Source organism: Plecotus auritus, assembly GCF_963455305.1.
Source record: "Plecotus auritus genome assembly, chromosome: 6".
NCBI classification, from domain to species: Eukaryota; Metazoa; Chordata; class Mammalia; order Chiroptera; family Vespertilionidae; genus Plecotus; species Plecotus auritus.
The window spans coordinates 62,193,111-62,221,019 of NC_137773.1; the positions used below are offsets into that span (position 1 = coordinate 62,193,111).

Below are 27,909 nucleotides of genomic sequence, written 5' to 3' on the forward strand. Positions count from 1 at the left end.
CCTTGCGTTTGTCTGTCTTTTCCATTCTCTAAACTTGAGAGAATGCTTTAGATGCTGAGATTGGACTTTTCCTGGAAGAAGAGTTCTTCTTAATGCAAATCTATGCCAAAGCTTCCAAAAAAAAAAAGATATAGCTAAAAAATATAGGCAGAAGCAGAGAACAGAAACGCTCCCAGTCCAAATTTCAAAGGCGATGCACATTTCGGTGGGTGCTTTGAACACTGCTGGAGCATTCAGACTGAACAATAGAATCATGTTCTTATTTTAACAGGGATGCCATGAAGGATTCCACTGCAGCTCTTGTGTGTCTTATGTCCTGGGAGTCTCCAGCAAAGATGACTTGCTATTTAAAGTACAGCTTTGGGCACAGAAGGTGATTTGGATTGCACAGAGTTATTAATTAATGTGACAGCAAAGCTCTGAGATGTGAAACCACAAAGCAGCTCTCTGGCCGCTAGTCAGCAGTGTCACACATGTGTAAATAATCCACAGTTTTAAAAGGCCCTTTCTCTTCGATGTTTTATCCCCTTGACAATGATTGTAACTCTCTGTACTGAGGTCTCTTCCAAGTCTAACATTTGTGATTACAGGACAGTATGAAAGTAATCTTGGTTCCAATTACTTTTTCTAAATCTTACAATAATGAAAGCTTCCAAGAAATAAGCTCTGTCATGTGCTTAAAGACAAATGAGAATATTGTCAGCATGTCAACCCACCACAGACTTAGCCAGTTTAACGACATGCAACTTACACTAGAATCACTGGTGAGCATACACATGTATTCTAATGTCGTAGGTATGTTTATGTTTTCAAGCAACACTACCCTTTTTATCAACATATTAGGAAGTCCCCATTTTCCCCCTAAAGTTTTGGCATACATAGCACTTAGAAGAAATATTTTATTAAGACTTACTGCAAGAGAAAGATTTTTATTCTCACTGAAATGTCCAAAATTTAATGCGGTTTATAATGTTTGCTTTTTAATGAGCAGCTAATACTGATGGAAACGAAGGCATTGCACAACTGCCTTGGATCTCAGCATTGGTATTAAATACATATGTTTCAGAGATGATCCAATCCTGCTCAAAGCACACACACACCCCCCACGGAATTAAATTAACTGAAAAGATATTAATATAATAACTTTAGAAACCAAACTGGAAAATTTTTCAGCAGAATGTATATGTAAATATCAGCTCACGTACTTTAACAAGCAGGCCAAACGAATCCGTGGGAAGTAATGGGAAGCAGCATGACACCTGGCGAGAAAAGGTGTGCTCCAGTCCCAGCTCACCTGCTACGTTGTTGTGCCAGCCTGGAGGAGCTCTGGCACCTCCCGAGCCTCCAAAACGAGGGAAGCAGACCAGTTGGAGTCTGTCGATGCTTCAGTAACTGCTCCAGAAATTATAAGTATATAGTGACTTCACAGCAATCCGTTAGTGCAGCTGGTCCTACTGAGCAGTCAACCTCCAAGTTAAAAAAAAACAAAACTGACCACCAACACCATAACTCTGGACTCTGTGTGTCTAGAGATCCTAGTTCCCAGGGTGGCCGTACTTCCCCATGGGACACAGCAAGAATCCCACTAATCTAAGCTTAGGCTGATGTCCTATCACTTCAGTCTCCTTGTGTCAAGTGGCCAGGAGCACGGGAAGAAGTTAACATCCCAACAGGAGCAGTTGACCCTGACCACAAAGAGGAGGCAGAGCCGATGTTACACAATGAGGTCAGGGGGGGATGCACTTGTCACCCAGGCTATACACTGAAACAGTTTTTGGTGCTGTCTTGCCCAATTTTGACAGAAAAATGGACAAATGTAGCAGATGTAGGCTGAGAAGGGTAGTGGTCATCAGAGGCTCAAGATTCCTCAGGAATGAGGTCTAAGTCACACCACTTGATCAGAAGAGGTGCTAGCTGGGCGTGAGGGGATCCTAGAATGGGCAGGAGCAGAGGAAGATGAGGGTGTCAGCTGCACTCTCCAAACCAGCCTCAGGGGCAGGGCTATGGCTCTTCCTACTGACCTTCCCTTTTTAAGTTCCCCCAGGGAAAGAATCCTCCAGGTGGGATAAACTCATTAAGGAAGTAAGTGGTCTGGAGAAGCACAAGGGGCTTGTATTCATTTCCTCTGAATGCCATAATAAAGTATCTCCAACTGGGGGCTTCTGGAACTGTGCCAGAATCAAAACCAAGGCATCAGCAGGGCCATGCCCCCTCTGGAGGCTCTAAGGAGCCATCCTTCCTTGCCAAGGCCTCCTGATGGCTCCTGGTATTTCTTGTTTGGTGGCAGCATAACTCGGGTCTTTGCCTCCATCTTCTCATGGCCTTCCCCTCTGTGTCTCAAACCTCCCTTTCTTCTCTCTTATACTAATTATTGCATTAAGGGTCCTCCCACCTAGGATGAACTCATCTTGAGAGCTTTAATTTAATTACATCTGCAAAGCCCCTCTTTCCATGTAAGGTCAGTCACAGGTGGGCTGTGTGGATGCTGCACACCCAGAGTCCCCGTCGGTCCCAGGCACCCTTGTCTCCAGATGCTGGTGTCTCTCCCAGGAAGTGCCATCACCAAAGTGTCTGCCCCTTTCTCAAAGGAGCCCTAAGTCTCAGCTCAAGATGGACCTGATGGGCCCCCCTAGCCCAGAGCTTCTAAAGGACAGGCTGAGGTCAGTGCTGCATCTGTGTGAGTCACTGCCTCCTTCAGCTCAATTCCACTGCCCTCACTCCCAGTATTATTCCCAAGTATTCCCAGGAAGCCCCTCCATGCAAGTCTCCACCTCAGCATCTATTTTCAGGGAACCTGACCTAGGAAACTTACGAACTGGGGAACTTTGCACAAGATACTTAACCTCTCTGCTCCTAAGTTTTCTCACCCACAAAATAGAAATAAGAGTTGTGACTTCCATGCAGCGTTGTGAGAATAAAACAAGTTCATTCATCCAAACGTCTTAGAACAGTGCCTGGGTCATAGTAAGTATTCAGTAAATGTTTATTACAAGCTGTTACTATAAGAATGTTTTCTTCTGCAGAAAAAAAACATTCATAAAGGAATAAATTCATTTTTATATTAATATCATATTTTCAGCTTTCCCTAAGTTATAAATCAGAATGAAGCTAAAGGTAATAAGTTATAGCATAGATTATTTCTGATATTCCCATTGAAATAAAGTTAATATGTTAATACTTTTGAGGATCACTATTACATTATCATAATTTCAAGGTTAATTATTTCTCAGCAAGGGAATAAAATCATTTTGTATCTCTTGTAAGTACCAAAGGAATGAATGTATCTAACTCCTTCTGTAAACTTATATATTTACTAGAGGCCTGGTGCATGAAATTTGTGCACGGGGCGGGGGGGTGTCCCTCAGCCCAGCCTGCACCCTCTCCAATCTGGGACCCCTCGAGGGCAGTCGGACATCCCTCTCACAATCTGGGACTGCTGGCTCCCAACTGCTCGCCTGCCTGCCTTCCTGATTGCCCCTAACCGCTTCTGCCTGCCAGCCTGATCACCCCCTAACCACTCCCCTGCCAGCCTGATTGATGCCTAACTGCTCCCCTGACAGCCTGTTTGCCCCTAACTGCCCACCCCTGCAGGCCTGGTCCCCCCCAACTGCTCTCCCCTGCAGGCCTGGGTCCCCCCCCCCAACTGCCCTCCCCTGCAGGCCTGGTCACCCCTAACTGCCCTCCCCTGCAGGCCTGGTCCCCCCCAATTGCTCTCCCCTGCAGGCCTGGGTCCCCCCCAACTGCCTTTCCCTGCAGGCCCGGTTGCCCCCAACTTCCCTCCTCTGCCGGCCTGGTCACCCCTAACTTCCCTCCCCTGCAGGCTTGATCGCCCCCAACTGCCCTCCCTTGCAGGCCTGGTCCCTCCCAACTGCCCTCCCCTGCTGGCCATCTTGCGGCAGCCATCTTGTGTCCACATGGCGGCAGGATCTTTGACCACATGGGGGCAGCCATCTTGTGTGTTGGAGTGATGGTCAAACTGCATATTACTCTTTTATTAGATAGGATAGATGCCTGGTGCACGGGTGGGGGCCAGCTGGCTTGCCTGAAGGGGGTCCCAGATCAGGGTGGGGGTTCCCTTGGGGCGTGGGGCAGCCTGGGTGAGGGGCCTGTGGTGGTTTGCAGGCTGGCCACAGCTCCTGGCGACCCAAGTGGAGGCCCTGATATATGGGGTTTATTTATCTTCTACAATTGAAACTTTGTAGCCTGGAGCGGAGCCAAGCCTTCTGCTTGCTCCGAGGCAGCAGCCATTTCTGTTGGGATTTATGTATCTTCTATAATTGAAACTTTGTAGCCTTAAGCAGAGACCTGGGCCAGCCAGGGCTGCAGAAGCTTCGCTTCCTCCATCGCCGTGGGCAACCCTAGCCTCCTGCTCTCTCCAGCTCTGTGGCTGCCGCCATTTCTGTTTGGATTTATGTATCTTCTATCATTGAAACTTTGTAGCCTTAAGTGGAGGCCTGGGCTGGCCAGGGTGTGCGGAAGCTTGGCTTCCTCTGTTGCCGGGGAAACCCAAGCCTCCCTCCTGCTTTCTGTGGCTGTAGCCATCTTGGTTGGGTTTATTTGCATATTTGCTCCTTATTGGCTGGTGGGCATGGCTTGTGGGCGTGGTGTGTGGGTGTAGTGGAGTGATGATGATTAATTTGCATATTACTTTTTTATTAGATAGGATTCTAAATGTAACCTACAAAAATCAAAAGGAGAAAAACTGATATTGAAACAGATGCCTTGATATTTCATAGTATTTCTGGATCTTATATATTAGTGATTTTTCAACTGATGTGCCACAAGGATTTTTAAAACATGTAATACCTGACTATTTAGTCAGGAGCACTGACCTCTTTTACCTTAGATTGTCAAATAAAAAAGTGACAACAGCCAACACAACGATAGCCATCCAGTGTGAATAAATCAAAATTATACCTATTTTTTTGTCAATTGGCAAAAAACATGTTTTTGGGTGTGCCACAGAATTGTAGTAATTAGTTTATATGTGCAATTAGATGAAAAAGGTTGACAATCACTGTTATATATCAACTAAAGGCCCGGTGCACGGATTCGTGCACCAGTGGGGTCCCTCAGCCAGGCCTGCACCCTCTGGCAATCCAGGACCCCTTGGGGGATGTCCGACGGCCAGTTTAGGCCCGATCCCTCAAGGATCTGGAATCGGGTCTAAACCAGCCGTCAGACATCCTTCTCGTAATCCTGGACTGCTGGCTCCTAAGCACTCACCTGCCTGCCTGCCTGATCACCCCTAACCACTCGCCTGCCTGCCTGATTGCCCCTAACCACTCGCCTGCCTGCCTGATCACCCCTAACCGCTCACCTACCTGATCACCCCTCACCACCCTGCATGCCTGCCTAATCGCCCCTAACCACCTTTGCCTGCCTGCCTGATCGCCCCTAACTGCTCACCTGCCTGCCTGATCACCCCTAACCACTCTGCCTGCCTGCCTGATCTCCCCTAACCATTCGCCTGCCTGCCTGATTGCCCCTCACCACTCTGCCTGCCTGCTTGATCACCCCTAACTGCTCGCCTGCCTGCCTGATCACCCCTCACCACTCTGCCTGCCTGCCTGATCTCCCCTGACCACTCACCTGCCTGATAGCCCCTAACCACTCTGCCTGCCTGCCTGATTGTCCTTTACCACTCTGCCTGCCTGCCTGCCTGATCACCCCTAACCACCTCTGCCTCAGCCCAGCAGCTTCGTCTGGAAGGTCGTCCAGCAGTCCAATCTAATTAGCATATTACACTTTTATTATTATAGATATAGATGCCTGATGTTATTTGGCGTTCTGCCCATCAATGCTATAAATTAATCCTTAAAGAGCAATATAAAGTTAAGAGTAGATTCATATAATTGATAAGCTGAGATCTTGAAGGACTAGATTAGCAACACTTTTTGCATTTAACCAGCCATAGCTTAAATTAGTTTTTCTAGAATTACAATGTATCGTTTATGGCCTGCCCTACTTCATTTATTAAGACAAGATGAGTAAATCATAGCAAGTAAATGAAATAAAGAAAAATAATCCTGCAGACAGAAGACTCACCTTATAGTAAATACGGGGTGGCCCCCCAAAAAAATGTATGCACACTTTGAATAATTATTCATTCCAATGGGTTGAATCTGAAAAGAAAGCAGCATCAATTGAGCTATCAGCTGTTAAAATATGTACACATTTGTGGAGGCACCCCGTATATCCTGCACTGCTTTGTGCCGAAATCTCACCCAGTCTAGTGAGGTCCAGTCCTAAGAATAATGTCTAGTTGAGTTTCCATTTCTCCACTTGTAAGAAATAGTTATGAACTTTTTAAAAATATTTTTATTGACATCAGAGTGGAAGGGAGAGGGATAGAGAGATAGAAACATCAATAATGAGAGAGAATAATTGATTGGCTGCCTCCTGTATGCCCCACACTGGGGATCAAGCCCAAAACCCAGGCATGTGCCCTTAACCAGAATCGAACCCTGGACCCTTCATTCCGCAGGCCGACGCTCTATCCATGGAGCCACACCAGCTAGGGCAATAGTTATGAACTTTTAAGTGCTTATTATGTGCTAGTGTTTGAAATACATTATCTTTGATTCTCAAAATAACCCTTCAAAGTACATATTATCATCCCATTTTCTAAATGAATGAAATGAGGTTCAAAGAACACAGCTTATACCAGGCAGAGCCAGACTGCTCTCTCTGTGCTCTCTCCACTCATGTCTCCCACTGAGCACATAACTATTAATAAGCCAGCTCACATTCTGCTTAAAAGGATTGGAAAGTGCTTTATAATATTGGCATTTCTCCAAAAACAAAAGGGAAAATATATCTACTATAATTGTTCTTTTGTTTTTTAAGTTTTGAGAACTGGTTTGTTTATTTTTCAAGTTAGAGAACAGACAGAATAAATTAAAAAGTTTAAATATTGCTATATTCTCAAATCATCTACCTGACTTTCCTGGATAACAATGAGAGATATGCCTTTTAAAGGCAGGTTAAAGGACGAAACAGCAGATTGTTAACCTGAGACATTTAAGAAGCAAAAAGACTAGTAATATTTTGTGCAAAATTCATAATGTCATATTCTGACAGCAAAAAGCGGGACTAATAAAAATCATGTTTTTTACATGAAATGAGAATTGCCTGGTGCTAAATTACAACATTAAAAGGATATTAACTGCCTGACTATATTATAATGTTTATGGCAGATGTTTTGGTGACAATACTGCTTTTCAGAAAGCCGGAAGAACACTGTGGGTGATGCCCAATTCCTGAAGCAGACAACGCTCATTTCTATGGGTCCCATGTAGTCCATTCCGTTTTATCATTGAATAAATCTCACTATGTAGTGGGTATTTTAGTAAGCACTTAGCGATAAACAATATCGATAAGGTGTCTGCCATCATCTTGTGAAGCTTACAATGGGCAGGGAAAGATACTACAAAGGTTACCTGTGTGAGGTGTGCTACAAAAGAGGTTCACTGCATAATGGGTACAACCTATGGGTGTTTATAAGACAGGACTTAGGTAAAAGTGGTGAAGTGTGGAGATTAGCTGGTCAAAGAAAGCTTCCTAAAGACATGATATTTTCAAAGTAAGAGAAAATGGCCTCTACTGAGAGCCCTCTTCCTGGCTTGCAGACAGCTGATTTTTCACTGTTTCCTCACGAAGTAGAGAGAGTGCAACTTTTGACCTCTTCTTCTTACAAGGACACTAATCCTATCATAGGGGCCCCACCCTCCTTACCCCTCCCAAAGGGTCCACCTCCATGTACTATCACCAAGTGGGGTAGAGCTTTAACATAAGAATTTAGGTGGGGGGGCGGGGGAATACCAACTTTTGGTCCATAACACAGAGCAAAGGGCTGAAGTAAGAAAGAGCATGGTGCCTTCATGCAGTGTGAAGTGGTTTGGGAGAGTTCCTTGGAACAAGAATAGAAAGGCAGGGCAGAGTGGACTAGGCACAGAGCCTCAAGACATCCGATCAAAGGTCTAACATGTGTATATCTGTAATCTCCAGAACAGAGAAAAGAAAAAAACAGGCAAAAAAGTATCTGAAAGTAAAGAAAAAGCAGCCTCAGAGAGATCCCTCTTAATACATGGAATAAGTTTAACTTTCTCATTAAAAAGTTATCTTCATATTATAGATAAAAGTGAAAACTATACTTTATATGTCAAAATACATTTGAAGCCCTAGCTGGTTTGGCTCAGTGGATAGAGTGTTGGCCTGTGGACTGAAGGGTCCCGGGTTTGATTCCAGTCAAGGGCATATGCTGGGGTTGTGGGCTCGATCCCCAGTGGGGGGCCTGCAGGAGGCAACAGATCAATGATTCTCTCTCATCATTGATGTTTCTATCTCTCTCTTCCTCTCCCTTCCTCTCTGAAATCAATAAAAATATATTTTTAAAAATACATTTGGAGAAATAAAGTGGCTTTAAGATATTACAAATTTAGATAAGAGCATGCTAGGTATATGGCAAGACTTACCATATTCCAGAAAAAAATTATCTTTCTTTTAAAATACACTAAGATACAAAACTCAAGATGAACTTATTAAATTCATTTTGTGGTATTAGAAGTACGCTGCAATATATAAGAATCTATATTTTTAATTCAAGTAAGAAAATTACCTAGAATACATTCATTAATTTATAAACGTCAAACATTCATCTGTAAGTTGCCCTTCCTATCATCTCTCTCGATAGATGATAGATAGATAGATAGATAGATAGATAGATAGATAGATAGATAGATATGTATACACATATTATTGATTTCAGAGAGGAAGAGAGAGAGAGAGAGAGAGAGGGAGAGAAACATCAATGATGAGAGAGAATCATTGATTGGCTGCTTCTGCATGCCTCCTACTGGGAATCGAGCCTGCAACCTGGGCATGTGCCCTGATTGGGAGTCAAACTGTGACCTCCTGGTTCATAGGTTGATGCTCAACCCCTGAGCCATGCTGGCCAGGCTCATCTCTCTTCTTTATGCTGGATGTTGACAGAGGCAGTGGAAGTGGAATAGACATAAGCATGACAATTGGATTCTACACAAGGAAAAAAACACATAAAAATTCTTGTAAGATGAGTCCAGGCTAAAGCATCTGCCAACACTGAACTATTATGTTCTTGTTTATGCATAATGTAACAGAACAGCCTTTGTATTATTTTTAACAGTTTGGTACTTTAAATAATCTGTACTTCAAAGGAAAGTAAACAGTGCATAAGCTTAGATTGCTTTTTACCTCACGACTTGGTCCTTTTATAGTAGGCATTTTTAAGAACTAGACAAGTCAATGTCTATGTAAACAATAACTTCCTCTGTGTTTCCCAATGTAGGAATCGAGAGGAGTATACAACAGGAGAAGCTTCTGATTAGACAACTGTTAAAAATCAAATAGTATTTAAGTCTATTTATGGTAGGGCTAGAAATAAGATTTAATCTCCTGAAACCATATCCATAACAATGGCTATTTCTACACAAGGAAGAACAAAAGAACTTTCTAAATAATCTAACAGAAGAGGTTTAAAAGGTAAAGGATCATCTCCTGTATTGAAAAAATTTTTGATTAACAGTCTGTTATCAAACTGATGAGAAATTGTTTTGAGGTGGGTTTTTTTGTTGTTGTTGTTCTTTTCTCTTTGCTATCCTTTGAACACAGGTATACTCAAGTCTTCCTTGATTTTTGCCACATTACATTCCCACCAAAGCATCAAGTCGATGCTATTTTCTTGTCTGAGGATTTAGTATAAACTAAACCAACAATATCATCAAAAACAATTCAGCAATTAAATATCACTACCATAATTTGGAATAGAAAACACTGGTTCTAATTTCTACAAAGTGAACATAAATGAATAATTTACTTGATTACCTGAGGGATCTCAATGTATCAAGTGCCCACACAACATACAAAAATACAACTGAAAAAATTAATATTAAAATAATATGTCAACTATATGGTTCCTTTTTTTCATATGCAAAGAACTTTCCAGTAATGATTTGTTTTGTTAAAGGGGGTATCTAAATAAATTGTAATTGATGTCCTTTTTTCTGTAAGCTTCCTGCAATAAATTAAATTATTCAAAATGACTCAATGACTTTATTTTATAATAAGTCCATGTTCCAAGTGGTGTGTATCAATAAACATATGTTAAAGAATGCCATGAATGATAATGCTCCTCTTTAATTAAAGGAAAATTCAAAGCATCTCTTTCTTCTCTTTGCTTCACTTCTACTATTGAATGAGAATAAAGTCTCAGGATAATCAATAAAAAAAAAAGAAGGTACTGCCCTGACAGGTTTGGCTCAGTGGATAGAGTGTTGGCCTGCAGAATGAAGGGTCCCAGGTTTGATTCCAGTCAAGGGCATGTACCTTGGTTTTGGGCACATCCCCAGTAGGGGGTGTGCAGGAGGCAGCAGATCGATGTTTCTCTCTCACCTAGGTTTCTAACTCTCTATCCCTCTCTCTTTCTCTTTATAAAATATTAATAACATATATTTTTTAAAAAAGAAGGTACAAGTCAGTAATATCTTACGAAGTCAATGCTTTTCTCCTTCTCTTGGGATATCTTACATGTTAGGAATCAAGGACAGTAAGACAAATGCGGGTGGTACCCTTGACCTTGGGAGGCCAGAGAAGCATCCAGGGTAATGGAAACTCTGGAACTGGCAAGTATGGCCCAGAAAAACCTTCGAGAAATATCAGAGCACAGACTACTCTAATCTTTACTTTAAATCAAGAGGGTCAATATGGAGCCTGTGATAAGGAGCAAACTAAATTTAGGATGAAGTTCCACATCATAATGAGGACAGTGTGCTTTCCTAGAGTGTCATTTGAGGTTCTGGATCATTTTTCTACCCATTTAAAATGACTAGTCATGGGGATTTTTAAAACAATAGACTGATATTTCTTTTTTCATTCTCACTTGGTTTCATTCTCGCTCAGTTAAATTAAATTCAGTTGAAGCTATACATAATAATAAACTTACCTGGGCATTTACCTGTGTCAGGCACTGCTCTAGGCACTGGACATGCATCACCCCATTTATATCACAATAATCCTATAAGGTAGACTCTATTATCATCATCCTTATTTTGCAGATGAGAAAATTGAGGCTTACGAAGATTTGGGAGCTTGTTCAAGGTCAAGTTACTAAGTGACAGAGCTAAAATTTAAACCCAGTTATGTCTGGCTCCATAGTACAAGCTTTGAACCAGTAGATCACACTTCCTCTGTCCAAAACAAGGACAGCTGGAAATAATGAGAACCAGTAAACCTCTTCCATCCTCTCCACTAAAGAGCTTCCACACACTTCATCAGTGGGCAATCTGAGATCTGCATTTTTATGGGAAAATGGTAAAGCCTAAAATGAAGTGAACAGCATGGGTTTTATAAAAGAAAATTCAAAGCAGAATTGCTAGGAAAGAAAGACACAGTGTCCTGTTGCATACATAGGGCAGGGTTAGTATGCCCAAAAGCCATAGAGTAAAAAGCTAAAAGCAAGCAAGATTATTAAAACAATAATCAAGACTAAGGTATTTTTGTCTGTTCAAAAGAATATCCTATATTACCCAATTCAACCCTTTCTTTTCATATGAAAGACATTAGTCAATGGCTTCCATAAAATATAGGATATAATATTAAGAAATGGATAATAATACATCTCACATGTCAATTTTTATATTTTAGCAGCTACATTTTCTTCACAACTTCCTGACACTAATAGATGCTGTAGAAGACCGCATTAGCTCAAGAGGTCCTGAATCCATCAGCAAGAGAAACCAGACACTGAACAGGACAACAGCAGATTTTCAGATCCTTCTTTAAGTGGGAATGGGCTCTTAATATATGACCAGGTCTGGGTAGAGATGGGCCAACAGGTAGCAAAGTCGATCATTACAGGGCATTGAGGAAGGAAATGGAGCAAACGGATGAGATGCCCACAAACTTGACTTGTAACAACTGTCAACAATAGGAGAGCCAGTATAGAGGTAGGGGTAAAAGATAGAGGAGAAAGGGGATCATTGAGAAGCACTGTCAGAGGAGATGGTAGAGGTATAATGTAGAGTATGAATGGATGACTGATTTGGTAAGAGGAGAATCACCTAGTCCTCAGAGATTGGATGGCACAGAAAAGTCTGATGATTAGAGGCAAAACACAAGCAAGGTCTCACCTAATCTCTACTGAGAGGGAGGCCCATAAAAAGTAAAGGGACCAAGACATGATGCTTAAGGAGAGTGAAGTTACCAGAGAGATGCTAAGGTGAAAATCACCCAGCAGGATTGCGGGCCTAGCTGACACGAGACTTAAAATAGAACCTATTGTCACTTGGAATTACTTCAGCAGTGTTCCACAGTCCAAGTGTTGGGGAAGACACACATAGTTAGATTAATCCACTTTCAGTAATATGTGTATAGGTATGGAAGAGCAAGGGTCAATTTGTAGCATCCCGGAGTCCTAGCTGGACAGAGAAAGAACTAGAGCGAGGCCATCCTTTTTATTACACTTCACTTCCATTCCCCTAGTTCAGGCTCTCATCACCAAATATAGATTATTACAACAGTATTATTATAACTCTCCTACAGGGTTTCCCTACTTACTTCTTTCTATTAATTCAAGACAAATCCTCCTAAAACCTTACTTTACACAGGTCAACCTTTACTCAAAAACCTCCCATATCTCTCAAAAGCCAAACTCCTGTTTGTTTGTTTTTATTAAATTTATTGGGTGATACTGGTTAATAAGATTCTATACGTTTCAAGTGAACAGTTCTGTAATGCATCATCTGTATATTAAGGTCAAACTCTTTAGTCAAACATTGCAAGTCCATCAAGGCTGTCTCCTCCCATTATTTCAGAACAGGAACCAGAAATGCCATGATTATTTCAATTCATCCTATCCCCACTTGGACTATGTAATCCTAAACAGATTTTTAATTAAAATTTGGATTTGTTAAGATGTTCACTTGATCTACCTGCACCACAAAGCTATTCCTTTTAAATGAAGATGTTAATTAGATTTTAAGCAATTAACCTGGTATTTGTAAAAATGATCTAGCGTAATTTCCCTAATGGGCCATGAAAGTATAAATTACTTCTACAGTTGCTCACTTTTAATTTATAATTTAGAAAGTGAGGGGCTCATTAGTAGAAGTCTGTTGTGTAGGTGTTAATAAAATTAATTTATTGTCAGATTGCAGTCCTCAGAGAAAGGAAATGTTACTGATCATAACTTTCAGAACTCCATCTGAGTGCTTCTTTTTTAAAGGTGACTATGCCTAAAAATTTACACATTTTTATGGGGAAAAAAGATGTGCAGTGGAAGGTATCCATGACAAGATGTAAACATATACATCCCTAGAAAGTTCATATCTAGGGAAACCTCCATCCTGATCCACTGCAAAAGGAATCTTTCCCATCTTTGGGGTCCCTTACCTCTTACTACACCAGCTACTTTCCACTACATAGTACAGGCTACCTCAAATCCTTACAATCATGTGTTGTTAATTTTATGTGTCAATGTCACTGGGCCATGGGATGCCAGGTAGCTGGCTAAACATTAGTACATCTGTGAGGTGTTTTTGGTCACCAATGTGTGTGGGCCTTATCCAATCCATTGAAGACCTGAAGAAAACAAAAAGGAGGAGGAAGGATGAATTCACTGGCATGAGCTGGGACATCAGTCTTCTCTTGCCCTCTGACTACTGTTCTCAGGCCTTTAGACTTGGACTAAATTATGCCATCGACTTTCTTGGGTCTCCAGCTTGCATAGAGCAGATCCCTGAAATTTCTAAGTCTCCATAATTACATGAATCAATTCCTCTTAATAGATTATATATATTTAATATGTAATATAATACATATGTAGTAAATAAAATAATAGCACATTATACATTATATTTATTAAGATGTATTATATTTATTATAGTATATTTTATTCTAAACTTATAATATATAATAAATTTATGTAATATATTATATATTATACTATAATAAATTAATATAATATATATTTTATTTTAATAATTTATATGTTATAAACATAAATTTCATATATATATATATCAAATCACTCTAGTCAATTCCTCACCATAATATATATGTGTAGATACACACATATATAAACAGATATTTTATTGGTTTTATTTCTCTGGTGAGCCCTTACTAACACACATTCCATGGATGAGGAACTGTGGCCAGAAAAGTTAATAGAGACAATAAATGGTGGAGTCAGAATTGGAACTAAGGTTTTCTGACTCGAGTGCTGTCTTTTTCCACATTGTCTCAATTAAAGATTCTAAAGAGCAAGAACTGGCAAACAATAAAAGACACTCTATAGGACCTGAGAGGGGTCAGGTGCCAAGTCTAAATATGGTGGTTAGCGCCCTAAAGTGCACCCCAGAGGACTGATGACCGCCATGCCTTCACCACAACTTGTATTACATTGCCCAGGCTCTCAAAGGCCTTCACAGTACTTTTTTTGTGGGGTTGGGGTAGCGGGGAGAGGATAACTATAGAGAAGTCATCTGAACTGTCCTTAAGACAGCTGGGATTCTGTAAGCCCAAAGGAGATGTTATAAACATCCAAAGTAAGTAAAACAGATTTCTGCTTTCATTGTTATAAACATATGCATCTGCAATTTAATATTTTCTGCTCCTTTTTCCATCTTTGAGTCTAAGACAATCTTTATTCAAAATGTCATTTTCAATTAGGTCTCAGTCTTTGCTATATCAGGCAAAATAGTTTTCCTCCTCATTTCTAGAAGTCCATATAACATGAATTATTATAAACATACATATATTAATTCACTATCCACACAAAAATTTTATCAAGCTGACACTGTTATCCATATTTTCCATGTGAGAAAAGTGAGGCACAGTGCCCAAAATCACACAGCTAGGAAGCAGTGGAGCTGAGATTCAAATCCAGGCACTCTAGCCCTGTAGTCTGTCTATATTTTTCACCACTGCATACAGCCTGGTTTTAATCTTTAAAGCTATGAACACCCTACCATGCAATATGAGGCATCTTTAGTTATAGAACCAAGAACTAGACAAATTACTGGTAAGTTATATATTGTCTGTAACTAGAGATACATCTTACAGATTCTAGGTTATATCCTCCCTATTACACATCCAAATATATTATCTGATCACCTTGCCCAAGTGAGAAAAGAGGAATGGAAGTAAATCCAGCTGATGGGTCTTGGGTAGCGGTTGTGGGGGGAAGGGAGAGGTGGGATGTCAAAATGAAGTCTGAGAGATAAATCTACAGTGAACCCTGAGTGCCTAGCTTATCAAATGCAAAACCACAGGCATATACAGCACATGCTGTGACTAAGGTATAAAGCCAGGAAGAGTCAGATATTCAGGGAAGACAACAGTTGTCAGTTGGTCTAGACCAGTGGTCAGCAAACTGTGGCTCGCGAGCCACATGCGGCTCTTTGGCCCCTTGAGTGTGGCTCTTCCACAAAATACCATGGCCTGGGCGAGTCTATTTTGAAGAAGTGGCGTTAGAAGAAGTTTAAGTTTAAAAAATTTGGCTCTCAAAAGAAATTTCAATCGTTGTACTGTTGATATTTGGCTCTGTTGACTAATGAGTTAGCCGACCACTGGTCTAGACACATCCTGGAGACAGGCACAAATGACTACTGTGGAAACCTGACTTGCTTTCAGTGCATGTGTACAGATGGGTCCAGTCCATTTAAAGCAGTCAGAAGAAGACAATCATACACAGAAAATATGATGATGTGACTGTCAAAGCTGGTGCACACTATGGAAGTCTGTTAGTATGTATGTAAGTTAAACAATCTACACTAATAAAAGAGAAACATGCAAATTGACCATCACTCCGCTATGCTCACCAGCCAATCAGAGCGAGTATGCAAATTAACCCAACAAAGATGGAGGTTAATTTGCATAAGCAGATGCGGAGTGAAGACTGAAGACAGCATAGAAGGAAGAAGGAGGGAAAGCAGAAAGCAGGGCAGTGGTGGCAGCGGGAGGGAAAGCACGGGGCAGCAGCAGTGGCGGCAGTGGCTGCGGGAGGGAAAGTGCAGGGGGAGGGGCAGCAGCAGGGGGAGGAAAAGCGCTGGGCGGTGGTGGCAGTGGGAGGGAAAGCGTGGGGTGGGGGGCAGCAGCCGGCAGGAGGGACGGGAAAGACAGGGCGGCAGGGGCGGGAGGATCGGAGCGGGGACGGTGATGGCGGCAGTGGCGGCGGGAGGGAAGCCCGCCTGGGCGGGCTTCGCTCAGGCCACAGGAAGCCCTGTTCTTACAGGAATCTTCCTGCAACAGGCCTCTAGTAAGAGTATATTGGTAGTAAGTTAATAGAGACAAAAAATATGGGAAAAGCAATGCAATTCAGGCCATAAATTTCCAAAAGGCCAATGATAAAATATATTGAGTAATTTATAATAAAATTAATATATTATATATCATGTGTTAACTGAAACAGTAAATATCTTGACTAGTTGTAACTCTTTCCAGAAGATATTTGTTTTTGCTCTGTAGCTCTTCAATATAATTCAACAAAGTAATTGATCTTCTAGTACATGAGACTAGAAATTACAAGGGACTCAAATGTCATTAAATTGCAATCCCACAAGGCACTAAAAAAACCTGTTTTACTAAAACAAGTAAGTAACTATAGCACCATAAAGAACCATTAAGAAAGGAGCCAGACTGACCAATAAAACATTTAGTGGAAGGAGACTGAGATTAGCCTACAATCCCTCCAGTTGGAACAACATGCAACAGTGATAGTGGACAAAGCTAGGGTGATCACCATGGGTATAAATGAAGTGACGGATGTCAGAAATACCGTAGGACTTGGACTCTACTGTAGTCAAATTTGAGGGGGAATCAAAGATGACACTAAGATTTTAGGAACATCTTCCTTAATAAAGTCTCTAACTTCTGAAGTTGGCACTAGGAGCACCTCCGCTCCTAAGAACTACCTAACCTCAGCATCCTTTGCTATCATCACCACTCAGGCTTTAGGAGAGCAGCTGCTGGCCCTGGACACTTTGGCTAAAGCTAGTTAATAACTCTTCCCTTAAATCATACCATGGTTCTCCATTTTTACCTCCACAGCACAACTGAGACAAAGCGAACACACTTAGAAAGACTTTACTAAGGCTTGGGAATCAATAAAAAGGAAATAACCCCCAAAGATATAATGAATCAGAAAAAAAAGTTGTAATTTAGTCCTTTTCAGCCTATAAAGCACAGTGGGAATCAAGCCTTCCAATTTCTCCTGTCTTTCCAGATGGTACATTCTATTTTTAAGGTCCACTGCCCAGACACCTCTCCTCAAAGTCAGACCGTGAGAGGGAACAAGCATAGCCAAGTGATCTCTCCCACAGCCATGGTTTGGAATCTCAAGACCTGCTTTTCATCCAACTGATTGACATGAGACATGACCTCGCTCTTTACCCTTGTAATTCTCAACAATGCAAACACAGCCACGCCAACAAACAGCAAATACATCACACAGAACCCACCGAGTGCATAAACACATCTATAGGAAGGTCACATTCACAAAGATAGGAAAAGTTCCAAAAGGAGCTGATTAATGAAGGTTGAAAATAAAAGAAAGAAAAAATACTAGAAGGGAAATGGGTTTGTTCCACTGGGGAAATGTTAGATTTAAGATGCCAAAAAAGCATCCAAGTAGAGATACATACCAAGTAGAGAAATGTTTCATCTGGAGTTTATAAGGGAGGTTGACCCTGGAGATGTAAAAAATAAAAAAGTTGAAGTTGTGGAAATATATAAGAAGAAAGTACAGAAAGAAGTGAGAAGAAGACAGACCCCTTGGCGATACCCCTATCACACAGAGTGGGGCAGAACAAGAGGAAAAGAGGGAATTGGCAAGACAGAGCCAGAAAGAGTGCAGTGTGATAAGGGTAGTGAAGAAGATACACTTAAGAGAGAGGAAGTGGGCCACAGTCCAGCATACCTTAGAGAGAATGGAGGAGGTTATCTATCTATCTATCTATCTATCTATATATATATATGTGTGTGTGTGTGTATATATATATATATATATGTGTGTGTGTGTGTGTGTATATATATATATATATATATATATATATATATATCTCCTATATAATAAAAGACTAATATGCAAATCAACCAAATGGCAGAATGATCAGTGGAACAACTGGTCGCTGTGATGCACACCGACCACCAGGGGGTAGATGCTCAATGCAGGAGCTACCCCCAGCCCACAGGCCCCAGGCCAGCCAATGTGGGTGCCAGAGGGAACCTGCCTCCCCAATTGCCTCACCAGTAGCCCTGCAGAGGGAGGTGACCAGTGGCAGTGGCAGTGGCAGTGGCAGGGGTCAGGACGATCGAGCAGGCAGCGACAGGCTGGTCAAGGTGTATGCCAGTGGGGGCTCCCAGATCACCCCAGTGGTCGCCTCACAGATCAGCCCTGATTGCCGGCCAGACCTAGGGACCCTACCCATGCACAAATTTTGTGCACCGGGCCTCTAGTATATAAATAATAGAGAAATATGCTAATTAACCGGGACGCCATAACAGGTCGACCAGACAGGAGGAGGTTACGTGCACAGCATCGGGGGCGGGGCAGCACGGGCCTCCACGTGCCTGCGCTGAGAGAGGGCCTGATCAGCAGCGGCCGAGGCTGCTTCAAGGGCCGGAGAGCGAGGCAGGCCCAGACCAGCAACTCGAGGGTGGGCAGCACCGTGCTATTTCGAATTGTGCACTGGGCTCCTAGTGAGTAATAAAAGTTCATTGGGTTTGAAATAAAAGAACATAGGTGCCTTTTGAGAGGCAGAATTTAGTATAGTAACGGGGGAAGGTCAGAAGAGGGGGTGAGAAGTGATAGGCAGGTGGAGGCAGGGCACATCCATTCATCCACAAGGACTGACAGTGCAGGAAGGAGAGAAAGAACCAAGACTGTTAGCACAGAGACCTTGCCCACTGTGCTCACTGCTGCGTCTCCAGCACCAAGACCAATTTCTGGCATGTAATAGGTACTCAATAAATATTTGTCCATTGGATGCTGTTTATTCAATACATGCTGTTGTTTGATTAAATAAATGAATTAGTGCATGAATACAGTGCTGATATGTGAGGGACATGAGAGAATAATCTTGCTCTGGCAGGTGGGTGATTCAGGTACCAACACTGGATTTATATTGTTTTAAGACCTGACTACAAGATAAAGTCTGTAAGTGCAGTTCAAACCATTGGATTTAGTGTGGGTGAAGAATGAAGGTAGTCTTTTTTATAGTAATCTGAGGAGAAAGAGAATCTATCAAGCCAGACACTAGGTTGGGAGAGGCACACCGAATGTATGCCCCACATTCAAAGTGTTTGAAAAGTTCCTATCTGGGTGTGACAATATAAAAAGGTTCAGCCAGCCCCAGGGTTCAGGAGGATGGGGAGCACTGAGAGCAGGTAAGTGATGTGGATAAACTACCAAAACACCAAGAAGGTTCAAGGGTGTGTTTTATTAGATGACATAGTATTCACTTACAGGGAATCTAGAAAACAAATTTCTTTCCCTGTTGTTTCTCATTTTGTTTTTATTCTGACAAAGGACAATCTAGCTTATATAAGGTCTATAGGAGAAAACTGGCAGAGCACAACAGAAAGAAGGTATAATTAAAGAATTGATATAATGTAATTATACAAAGCCCTGGAAGAAAGGCGAGGCTATGAGATCCAAAGAGTTCATTTTTACAAAGTGATATAAAAATTTTTGAAAGTAAAAAAGAAAGCCTATGTTCATTGCAGCCTTATTTACAATAGCCAAGATATGGAAGCGACCTAAGTGTCTTTGAATAGATGAACGGATAGAGAAGATGTGGGTATATGTAAATAAAGGAGTGTCATGCAGCAATAAAAAGGAATGAAATCTTGCCATTCTTGAAGACATGGATAGACCTGGAGGTTATTATGATAAGTGAAATAAGTCAGACAGAGAAAGATAAATGCCACCTGGTTCCACTTATATGTGGAATCTAAACAAAATAACAAAATAAATGAACAGAACAAAAAAAAAACAGACTTACAGAAAGAGACACCAAAGGGATGGTTGCCAGAGGGAGGGGGATGGGCTGCTAGAGAAACAGGGGATGGGTGAAAAAGGTAAAGGGAGATATAGTCAATAAAACTGAGTTAAGTTTGCATGGTGACAGATGATTACTAAATATAAATGTTGACACTATATTGTACACCTCAAACTAATATAATTAATATAAACTTTTGTTTAAGAAAAAAAAGTATGTGGAAGACACTCCATTGAGGCTTACCCAGAAGTTAGGGGACAGAGTCAGCGAGAGGGCTTATGGAACACAGAAAGTTCATATCGCTGCTGTGGAGGGGCCACCTGAGAGCCTCATAAACAAGAGGGTTTCTGCAATCTGGTGGGGCTGGATCACTGGAATGTCCAGAAATTCTAATCAGCACAATTTAATAGTATCTACAGCAATACCTGGCAACTTGAAAAGTTTTTTTGCAGTTAGAGATGCAGTCCTACACTTGAGCCAAGTTCAGCTCACCATAATGGATCTGCCACGAACTGAGTTGTAACAATGGGATAAACTCACACCTCATGGCAGAATCACCTCACAGCTTTAGAAATAGCTCTAAAGACAAGTTCTAGTCAAAGGAATCACAATTAACCCACCCTGCTTATTTTCCTTCAAATGGAGCCAAGTCGTACTGTTTTAGATCAAGATCCTTAAGGTCTTCCAGATGGAAGAACTCTAGTCCAACCTCTCACCTATTATGACTTTAGTTTTAGAAATCCGTGGCAGAAACTATCAGCATACCCTGGCATCCATGTGCTCCTCTCCATTTCTCAGCTTCCTCTGCAGTACACCTGAGGCCACGTGGCTAAACTCTGAACAATGGGACGTTGGTGAACCTGATTTAAGTCACTCCCAGGCCTGGCCCTATCTTGGATGGAGGAGGACCAGCCAACCTGCACCATATTAGACCCTGTTTGAGTGATGAATAATGTCCCATTATGTCACTCACTGACATTTGTGGATTTGTCCATTTCAACAGCAGCAAGCATCATTGCTTTTCAAAGAGTTGCCAATTGTGCCAGAGCAAAGGATGGAGGTTATTATCATCCAAAGGATTTAAAAAAAAATAGAAGCAGTCATGAAGCTCATATTTACAATATAGTAGCATCTCGCTTATCTAAAAGTGACTGAAGACATCTATACATATAAAAAGCCAGCTACCTGAATGCTGAAAGGACCAGAATGACCAGAGACCAGAACACCAGGCCCCTCGCCCAGGCAGGCCCCGCCCCCCAGGGAGGGGTTAAGGGCGTCCCTAGGCAATGGGTGCGAGTTTGATGGGTGGAAAGTCAAAGAAATAGGAAGGTCTTAAGGGTCTGCGGGGTTGGGGTGATCGGCCCAGAGTAGGTTTGGAGTGTGCTGGGGAAGAAAGAGGAAGATCTGATTGGAAAACGGCTCAGCACAGTACCTTTCTCATTACCAACCAGGATGGCGCCATCAGTGGACTGAATGGGCGGTTGTTTCATGTGTGCGCTTGGGACCCACATGTTCATGGCAGTGGCAGTATTCGCGAAACTTCACGGATTCCAATAGTAAACAGCTATCAACGCCAAAACAGAAAAATCCTCGCCAGGCCCTGGACCAGGGGTCCTCAAACTTTTTAAACAGGGGCCCAGTTCACTGTCCCTCAGACCGTTGGAGGGCCGGACTATAGTTTAAAAAAAAAAAACTATGAACAAATTCCTATGCGCACTGCGGGCCCGGGACGAGTCGGCTGCTAAGCAGGACAGGCAGCGGCACCCGGCGGGCCGGATAAATGTCCTCGGCGGGCCGCATGTGGCCCGAGGGCCATAGTTTGAGGACGCCTGCCCTGGACGTTGCTACTGGACTGAAGAAAACACCACTTAAGGAGGAGCAAAACCGGAAGTATGTGACCAGAGGATTGTGGGATTGTGGAGGCCGCCTGGGCGCCTACTGCTAGACCGTGAGCCGTTATTGCACATGTACATAGTCAGCCCTATAGTCCTCAGTATGGCAGTATTTGGACGTGACTTCTGGTGGGAAATTATTTCTATTGAGGTTTGCTGTTCCCTTGCAGCAAGGAAGATCAGAATTAAAGGTTTTGTTTGTTACCTTGGTTTGAAGTGGAGGAAAATGGGACAGTGAGGAATAAGAAACTTTGGAGATAGTGAAGGGCAATTTGTCCAAACTGTTGAGAGCTCAGAATTAGAGTTTAATTGGGATAGAAATTCTGGTAATAGCACCTGATGCCTGAAATCTGAGCACTCTACTTATAGGTTTTCCAGTTCAAGTTTTTGGAGACTGCCTATTAAAACATTCCTGGTTGGAAAGTGTTTGTATAGAAGCCCATAAGTATTAAGTATTAGCTGTGTTTACCATGTTTAGCTCTCTGTAAGGAATATGGAACAATGTTAAATGCCTCATGTTCTCAAGAAACTTGAATTTTAAAATAAAAAATAAAGAAGAAATATAAATATTAAAAATAAAAAAAGAAGAAGCTTGAGTTTTAGGGGCAAAATCAGGCAGGCAGGCGAGCGGTTAGAGGCGATCAGGCAGGCAGGCAAGCAGTTAGGAGCTAGCAGTCCCAGATTGTGAGAGGAATGTCCGCGGGACTAAACCAAAAGTCGGACATCCCCCGAAAGGTCCCGGATTGCAAGAGAGTGCAGGCCAAGCTGAGGGACCCCCCCATCCTCCATGCACAAATTTCATGCACTGGGCCTCTAGTAACTTATAAAAGCCAAAGGGTGCCCCCCTCTCCTGCCCACCCCCCCACCCAGGAAATATGCCTTTGAGGTCTTAAAACAGGGGTGGGCAAACTTTTTGACTCGAGGGCCACAATGGGTTCTTAAACTGGACTGGAGGGCCGGAACAAAAGCATGAATGGAGTGTTTGTGTGAACTAATATAAATTCAAAGTAAAGGAGCGGAGGGGAGAGCAAGAGAACCCTCCACTCTTTCAGCTCCGCGGGCCGGAGAGAACAGCCAAACGGGCCGGATCCGGCCCACGGGCCGTAGTTTGCCCACGGCTGTCTTAAAACAACCCAACCTGAGAGTGAACTACAGCTTCAGAGCTTCGCTCACTAACTAGCCTCTCCGGCTCTATTTATTTACTCTCAAGTTTTCTTGGAGTAAATAAACCAGTCTTGGCAATCTGGCTTGTTATTTCACATCAGACAAGAAGTAGGACATTTGAATCAATAAGCAGTATGGTTCTAGAAGGGAACATATCACAACATCCTAAGAGTGAAAGAGGGATTAGAACTCTAAAAGGCAACACCCCCAAAAAGAAGGTTAGAGGGCCCCTCCTTTTTGTTGTTAATCCTCACCCTAAAATATTTTTTCCATTGACTTTTTAGAGAGACTAGAAGGAGAGAGACATCAATTGGTTGCCTCCTGCACTTGCTCCGATGAGAGGGCTGGGATCAAACCTGCAACCCAGATAAGTGTCCTTGACCAGGAATCGAACCCAGGACCCTCTGGGGCCTGGGCTGACACTCTAACCACTGAGCGACCCTGGCCAGGACAAGATCCCTGTCTTATAAAGGATGATTTGAGCCTCACTACTCTTCATGGTCCTGAAAGGCAACACTGGAGGAGTTGGCCCACAACAGATAAAAATGACCTGATTGCCAGGACTGACCAGCAGACCCTGAGCGATGGATGAACAGATTGCTCTAACACACGTTTCTGTGAAAGAGAGGGCTAAGGCACTACTTGGCTATCAAAACCAAGTAGCCCTGTTCGCCTGCCTCCTTTGGCTTTTATTGTCATAACAGATTGAACTAAAATTAAGCTCTAGATACAATTAGCAGGGTAAGTATCCTTAATAAAGTATATGCTTCTATAAGGTCGAATCTTTAAAGACTAAACATGGAGACTCTAGTAAAACACCCCAGGGGATCGGACTTGTTTGGAAAAGTCAAGGTAGGGGCTGCCGCCTTGGGCAAGGTCCCCTCAGAAGCCCCGACCTTTCAGAGAATCCTCCTTACAGACATTCCAACCAAGTCCCGTGCTCCCCCACACTTGATGTCATTAACTAGCCTTTGCAGGCTTCTAAAGAATGTAGGACAAAGTGTAGGAAGTCTCTGGAAAGGGTTACGCAAAAACAGTTTCAGCGTTTAAAGGCATGAATTTGTTTAAAAACTAATTGTGCCCTGGCTAGCATTGATCTTTGGGTGAGGATCAACAAAACAAAAACAAAAAAAAACTAATTTGTGAGGGCCATTTTACTTCCCTAGGATGCCACATAATGATGCTCAAAATTATGAGACATTGCCACTCACCTACTGTTTGAGAATGGGTGGTTCCTACCAATTTGGGTAAACATATCTGGCATTCAGGAAGCCAGGATCCACAAGCAAAAGCAAGATCCAAGTATCATGTGAAATAGAAAGGACGCTAGAGATCATTCAGTCCAAGCCCCTGGCAGAAAGGTTAGGTAGCCAGAGGGCACCCATGTACCTCACTGTAGAGGAGGAACTAGAGCCTATGTTCCCTGATATGAAGCTGGGGTATGACCACCGCATCACAATTCTCCTTCCCTGGACAGACTCACAGCTGCTCCATCCCTTCTCCTCTGATCCACAGGCCCGAGGCACTCACCTGCAGAAAGCAGTGTCCCACCTGGGCGTGCTCCAGAAGGGTGGCGTTATACACCTGCCTCCAGAAGATGGGCTCATTGTCATTCACATCATTCACGGTGATGCTCACCAGGCAGGTGGCAGACAGCGGGGGCTCTCCCAGGTCTCGGGCCACCACTCGCAGCTCTACAGCTTCCTGAACTTCTCGGTCCAGACTCCGGATAGTGCTGATCAGGCCGGTTTCGGGATCTATGGTGAAGGATGGTCCGCACACTGCCGTGGGCCGCTGAGCCTCTGGGCTGCAGCGCCCAGGGAGGTGGACCAGCTCATAGCGCAGCTTGGCGTGCCTGGTGCCAGCCTCATCTGCGTCGGAGGCGCTCACCCACAGGACCGCGGTGCCAGGGGCCGCGGCCTCGGATACTGAGGCCTGGTAATGCTCCTGGCTGAAGAGGGGCGGCTGGTCGTTGAGGTCGGAGATCCGGAGCAGCAGTGTCTCCTCCGTGCTCAGCGGCGGAGACCCCGCATCTGTGGCCACCAGTCGCAAATCATACAGGTCTCGGCTTTCCCTGTCCAGGGGTCCCTCGACGCAAAGGAAAAACACCCCTGGGGAGCCGCCAGGCCTCAGCGTGAAGGCCCCCTCTGCGCCCTCCAAGGTCAGAGAGATGGTCCTGTCCCCAAGGCTCATATCAAGTTCCCCAGCTGTCTCCTCTTCCTTCTCCGGGTCACAGTCCGCGTCGGAAACCGACACTCGAGCCACGTAGTCGCCAGGCCGGGCACCTTCAGAGACTCGCGCTGCGCCCCCCTCGGTGAGGAATAGCAGGTGAATGGCGGGGCGGTTGTCATTCACGTCCAGCACGGCTATGGACACCCGCACAGTGGCTACCTCAGGCTCGGCACCTCCATCGCGGGCCTCCACTACCAGCTGGTGCCAGGCCTGAGCTTCGCGATCCAGCGGCCTTTGCACTCGCACCACACCGCTCAGCTGGTCAACCGCGAAGTAGGCTGTGTCCCCCAGTGGCCCGCCGCCACCACCCGCCCCGGGCGCCTGCCGGGAGCGGATGCTGTAGCGCACGTGGCCATTGGGCCCCAGGTCCCGGTCCGTGGCACGCACGCGACAGACCTCGGCGCCTGGCTGAGCATCCTCGTGCACAGCGGCGCGGTACTCGTCCTGATCAAAGACAGGGGGGTTGTCGTTCTCATCCAGCACGCTCAGCTCCACACGCAGGCGGCCTGTGCGCCGAGGGCGGCCACCATCCCACGCCTCGATCTGCAGCTCGTGTGCTGCGGTCGCCTCTCGGTCCAAGCGCCGCAGCAGCACCAAGTCTAGGGGCTCCAGGGGCGACGAGGACAGCGGCGACGGTGGTGACCCGGGGGTCCCATAGCGCAACTGGAAGAAGGGTCCTGCGGGGTCCTCGGAGAGGTCGGACGGTTGCACCAGAGTGTAGCCCTGTGTGCTGAACAGCCCCGCGTCGGGGTCGTGGGCACCTGGCAGGCGAAAAGCGGTACCCGGAGGGCTGAGCTCGGAGACGTCAAGTCGCAGGGAGTCTCGGGGAAAGCGGGGCGAGTGGTCGTTGACATCGTTGACGTGGATCTCCACCTGCACCACGGCGCCCAGTAGGGTGGCGGCCACGAAGCTGTAGTGGTCCTGCCGCTCGCGATCCAGACTCCTGGCCGTACGGATGATGCCAGTGTCCGGATGCACGTGGAAGTCGTCCAGCAGCGGGGAGTCATCTGAATCCTCGGACAGAAAGAAGCCGCCCACCTCCTGTTGCTGCGCAGCCGGCAGCCCGGCGCGAATGTCGCCGACTAGAGTGTCCGGAGGAAGTCCCTCGTCCACGGAAAGGCTGAGGTTGAACACCTGGGCAGATGAACCCGAGGCTGCCCACATCCACGCGTGCATGAAGAGCCCGAGCAGGAAGCGCTGCGCCCCGGCGCCACCACCGCCTCCTGGCCGCCTGCCGGGCGACCCTCTCCTCTCGGCAGGAGCCCCGCGCTGCTGACGCCCTTCGCCCATCCTCCGCGCAGAAGGGTTCATTGCTCCGCCAGCTCCTTGGGAAGGCTCCCGAGTAACAACAGCCAGCTTGTGGTGGGGTGACAGAAAAATCCACGAGCCTCTTCAGGGTCTGAGCCAAAGAAGAAAAGACCTCGTTTGTCAAACAAACCGACAGACCCAGGAGTTCCCGAGATTACATCTGCAACTGGTGAGAAGGTCCTCTGCTCCCAGCTCACGCAGAGGGGGCGCGCTAGATGCCACTGGCGGCCACCTCTTCAGCCCCGGGATTTCCTTAAAGGAATCTCACCTTTTTCCCCCCCTCTCCTGTTCCTTCTGCTTGGCCGATCGTTTCCCCCTGGTAAAGTCAGGTGCATGTTTCTTTTGCCAAAAAGGATGAAATTATCTAATGCGCGCACACACAGAGAGGAGGGGTCGGGGAAGAGAAGGGGGTGGAGTAAGGGCAGGGAGGCCGAGAGTGGGGGCGCCAAGCCAGAGCGAGGAAGGGAGGAAATGAGGGAGCGGCGGCTCGGGCAGCAGCGCCTTGGGCTGCAGGGCAGCGGCTGCTCCGCACCGCGTCTCGGGGCGCGGAGGACCGCTGGGCGCCCTCTGCGATTCAGCCTCCGGCACCTCCCCTCAGGTCTCCTCCCCGGCGTGTGACGCAGCACCCGCGAGGGCAAATTCCAACCTGCTAGTCCCCGCTCCGCTGCTGGGCGCGTTAGCAGCTGGGCCAGGGACTGAGGAGAAGGGAGCAAAGGAGGAAGGACCCGGAGATTTGGGGCGCCAGACGGGTGGGGGCTGCGCAGGCGGGCATCTGCCCTGGCTTTGCGTGCAAAGTGCCGATGGTGGCGGAGGCGTGGGGGACAGCCTCTCCGTGCCCTCCCTCTCCATCGCCTGGACTGTCCGTCCCTTCCGCAGGCCAGACGCTTGGCTCAGACTGAGCAGAGAGGGCGGGGGTTACAATCACTCTGGGGAGCCAAACTTGTGTTCTCCATTTGGCAAGGGAGACAGACTCGTCCCCAGCGGAAGGACAGATGGAGTCAAAAGCGGATGCACAGCTGGGGCCAGGATAACTGTACAGCAGGGAAGGTGGAACTTGAAAAAACCTTCGCGAAACCCTGAGAAATGTGTGACACACATGGTGTAAACCACGCTTTACTATGCCGCGTTACTGCTCGGGGACACCGGAGTGTCTTGTCACTCCCCTCTGCCCCCAGGAATGACGACAATGGATTTGGCTTGCGAACACTTTTTGTATATGCAGCGCCATCATGACACTTCCAGGGTGTTTTCAGATGCTGATTTATGGGCTGAAAGAC

At 44.9% G+C, this 27,909-nt stretch overlaps 1 protein-coding gene across 1 annotated transcript in view; it reads right to left on the reverse strand.

Annotated features, from left to right (window-relative positions):
- The window catches only part of DCHS2 (dachsous cadherin-related 2), a 200,001-nt gene extending 172,889 nt beyond the window's left edge, over positions 1-27,112 (reverse strand). Inside the window, exon 1 of the mRNA XM_080672565.1 lies at positions 24,623-27,112. Coding sequence (XP_080528691.1) covers positions 24,623-26,635 — 2,013 coding nt within the window. The 5' untranslated portion in view covers positions 26,636-27,112. The remainder of the gene's footprint in view (positions 1-24,622) is intronic.
- Positions 27,113-27,909: the final 797 nt, after the last annotated feature.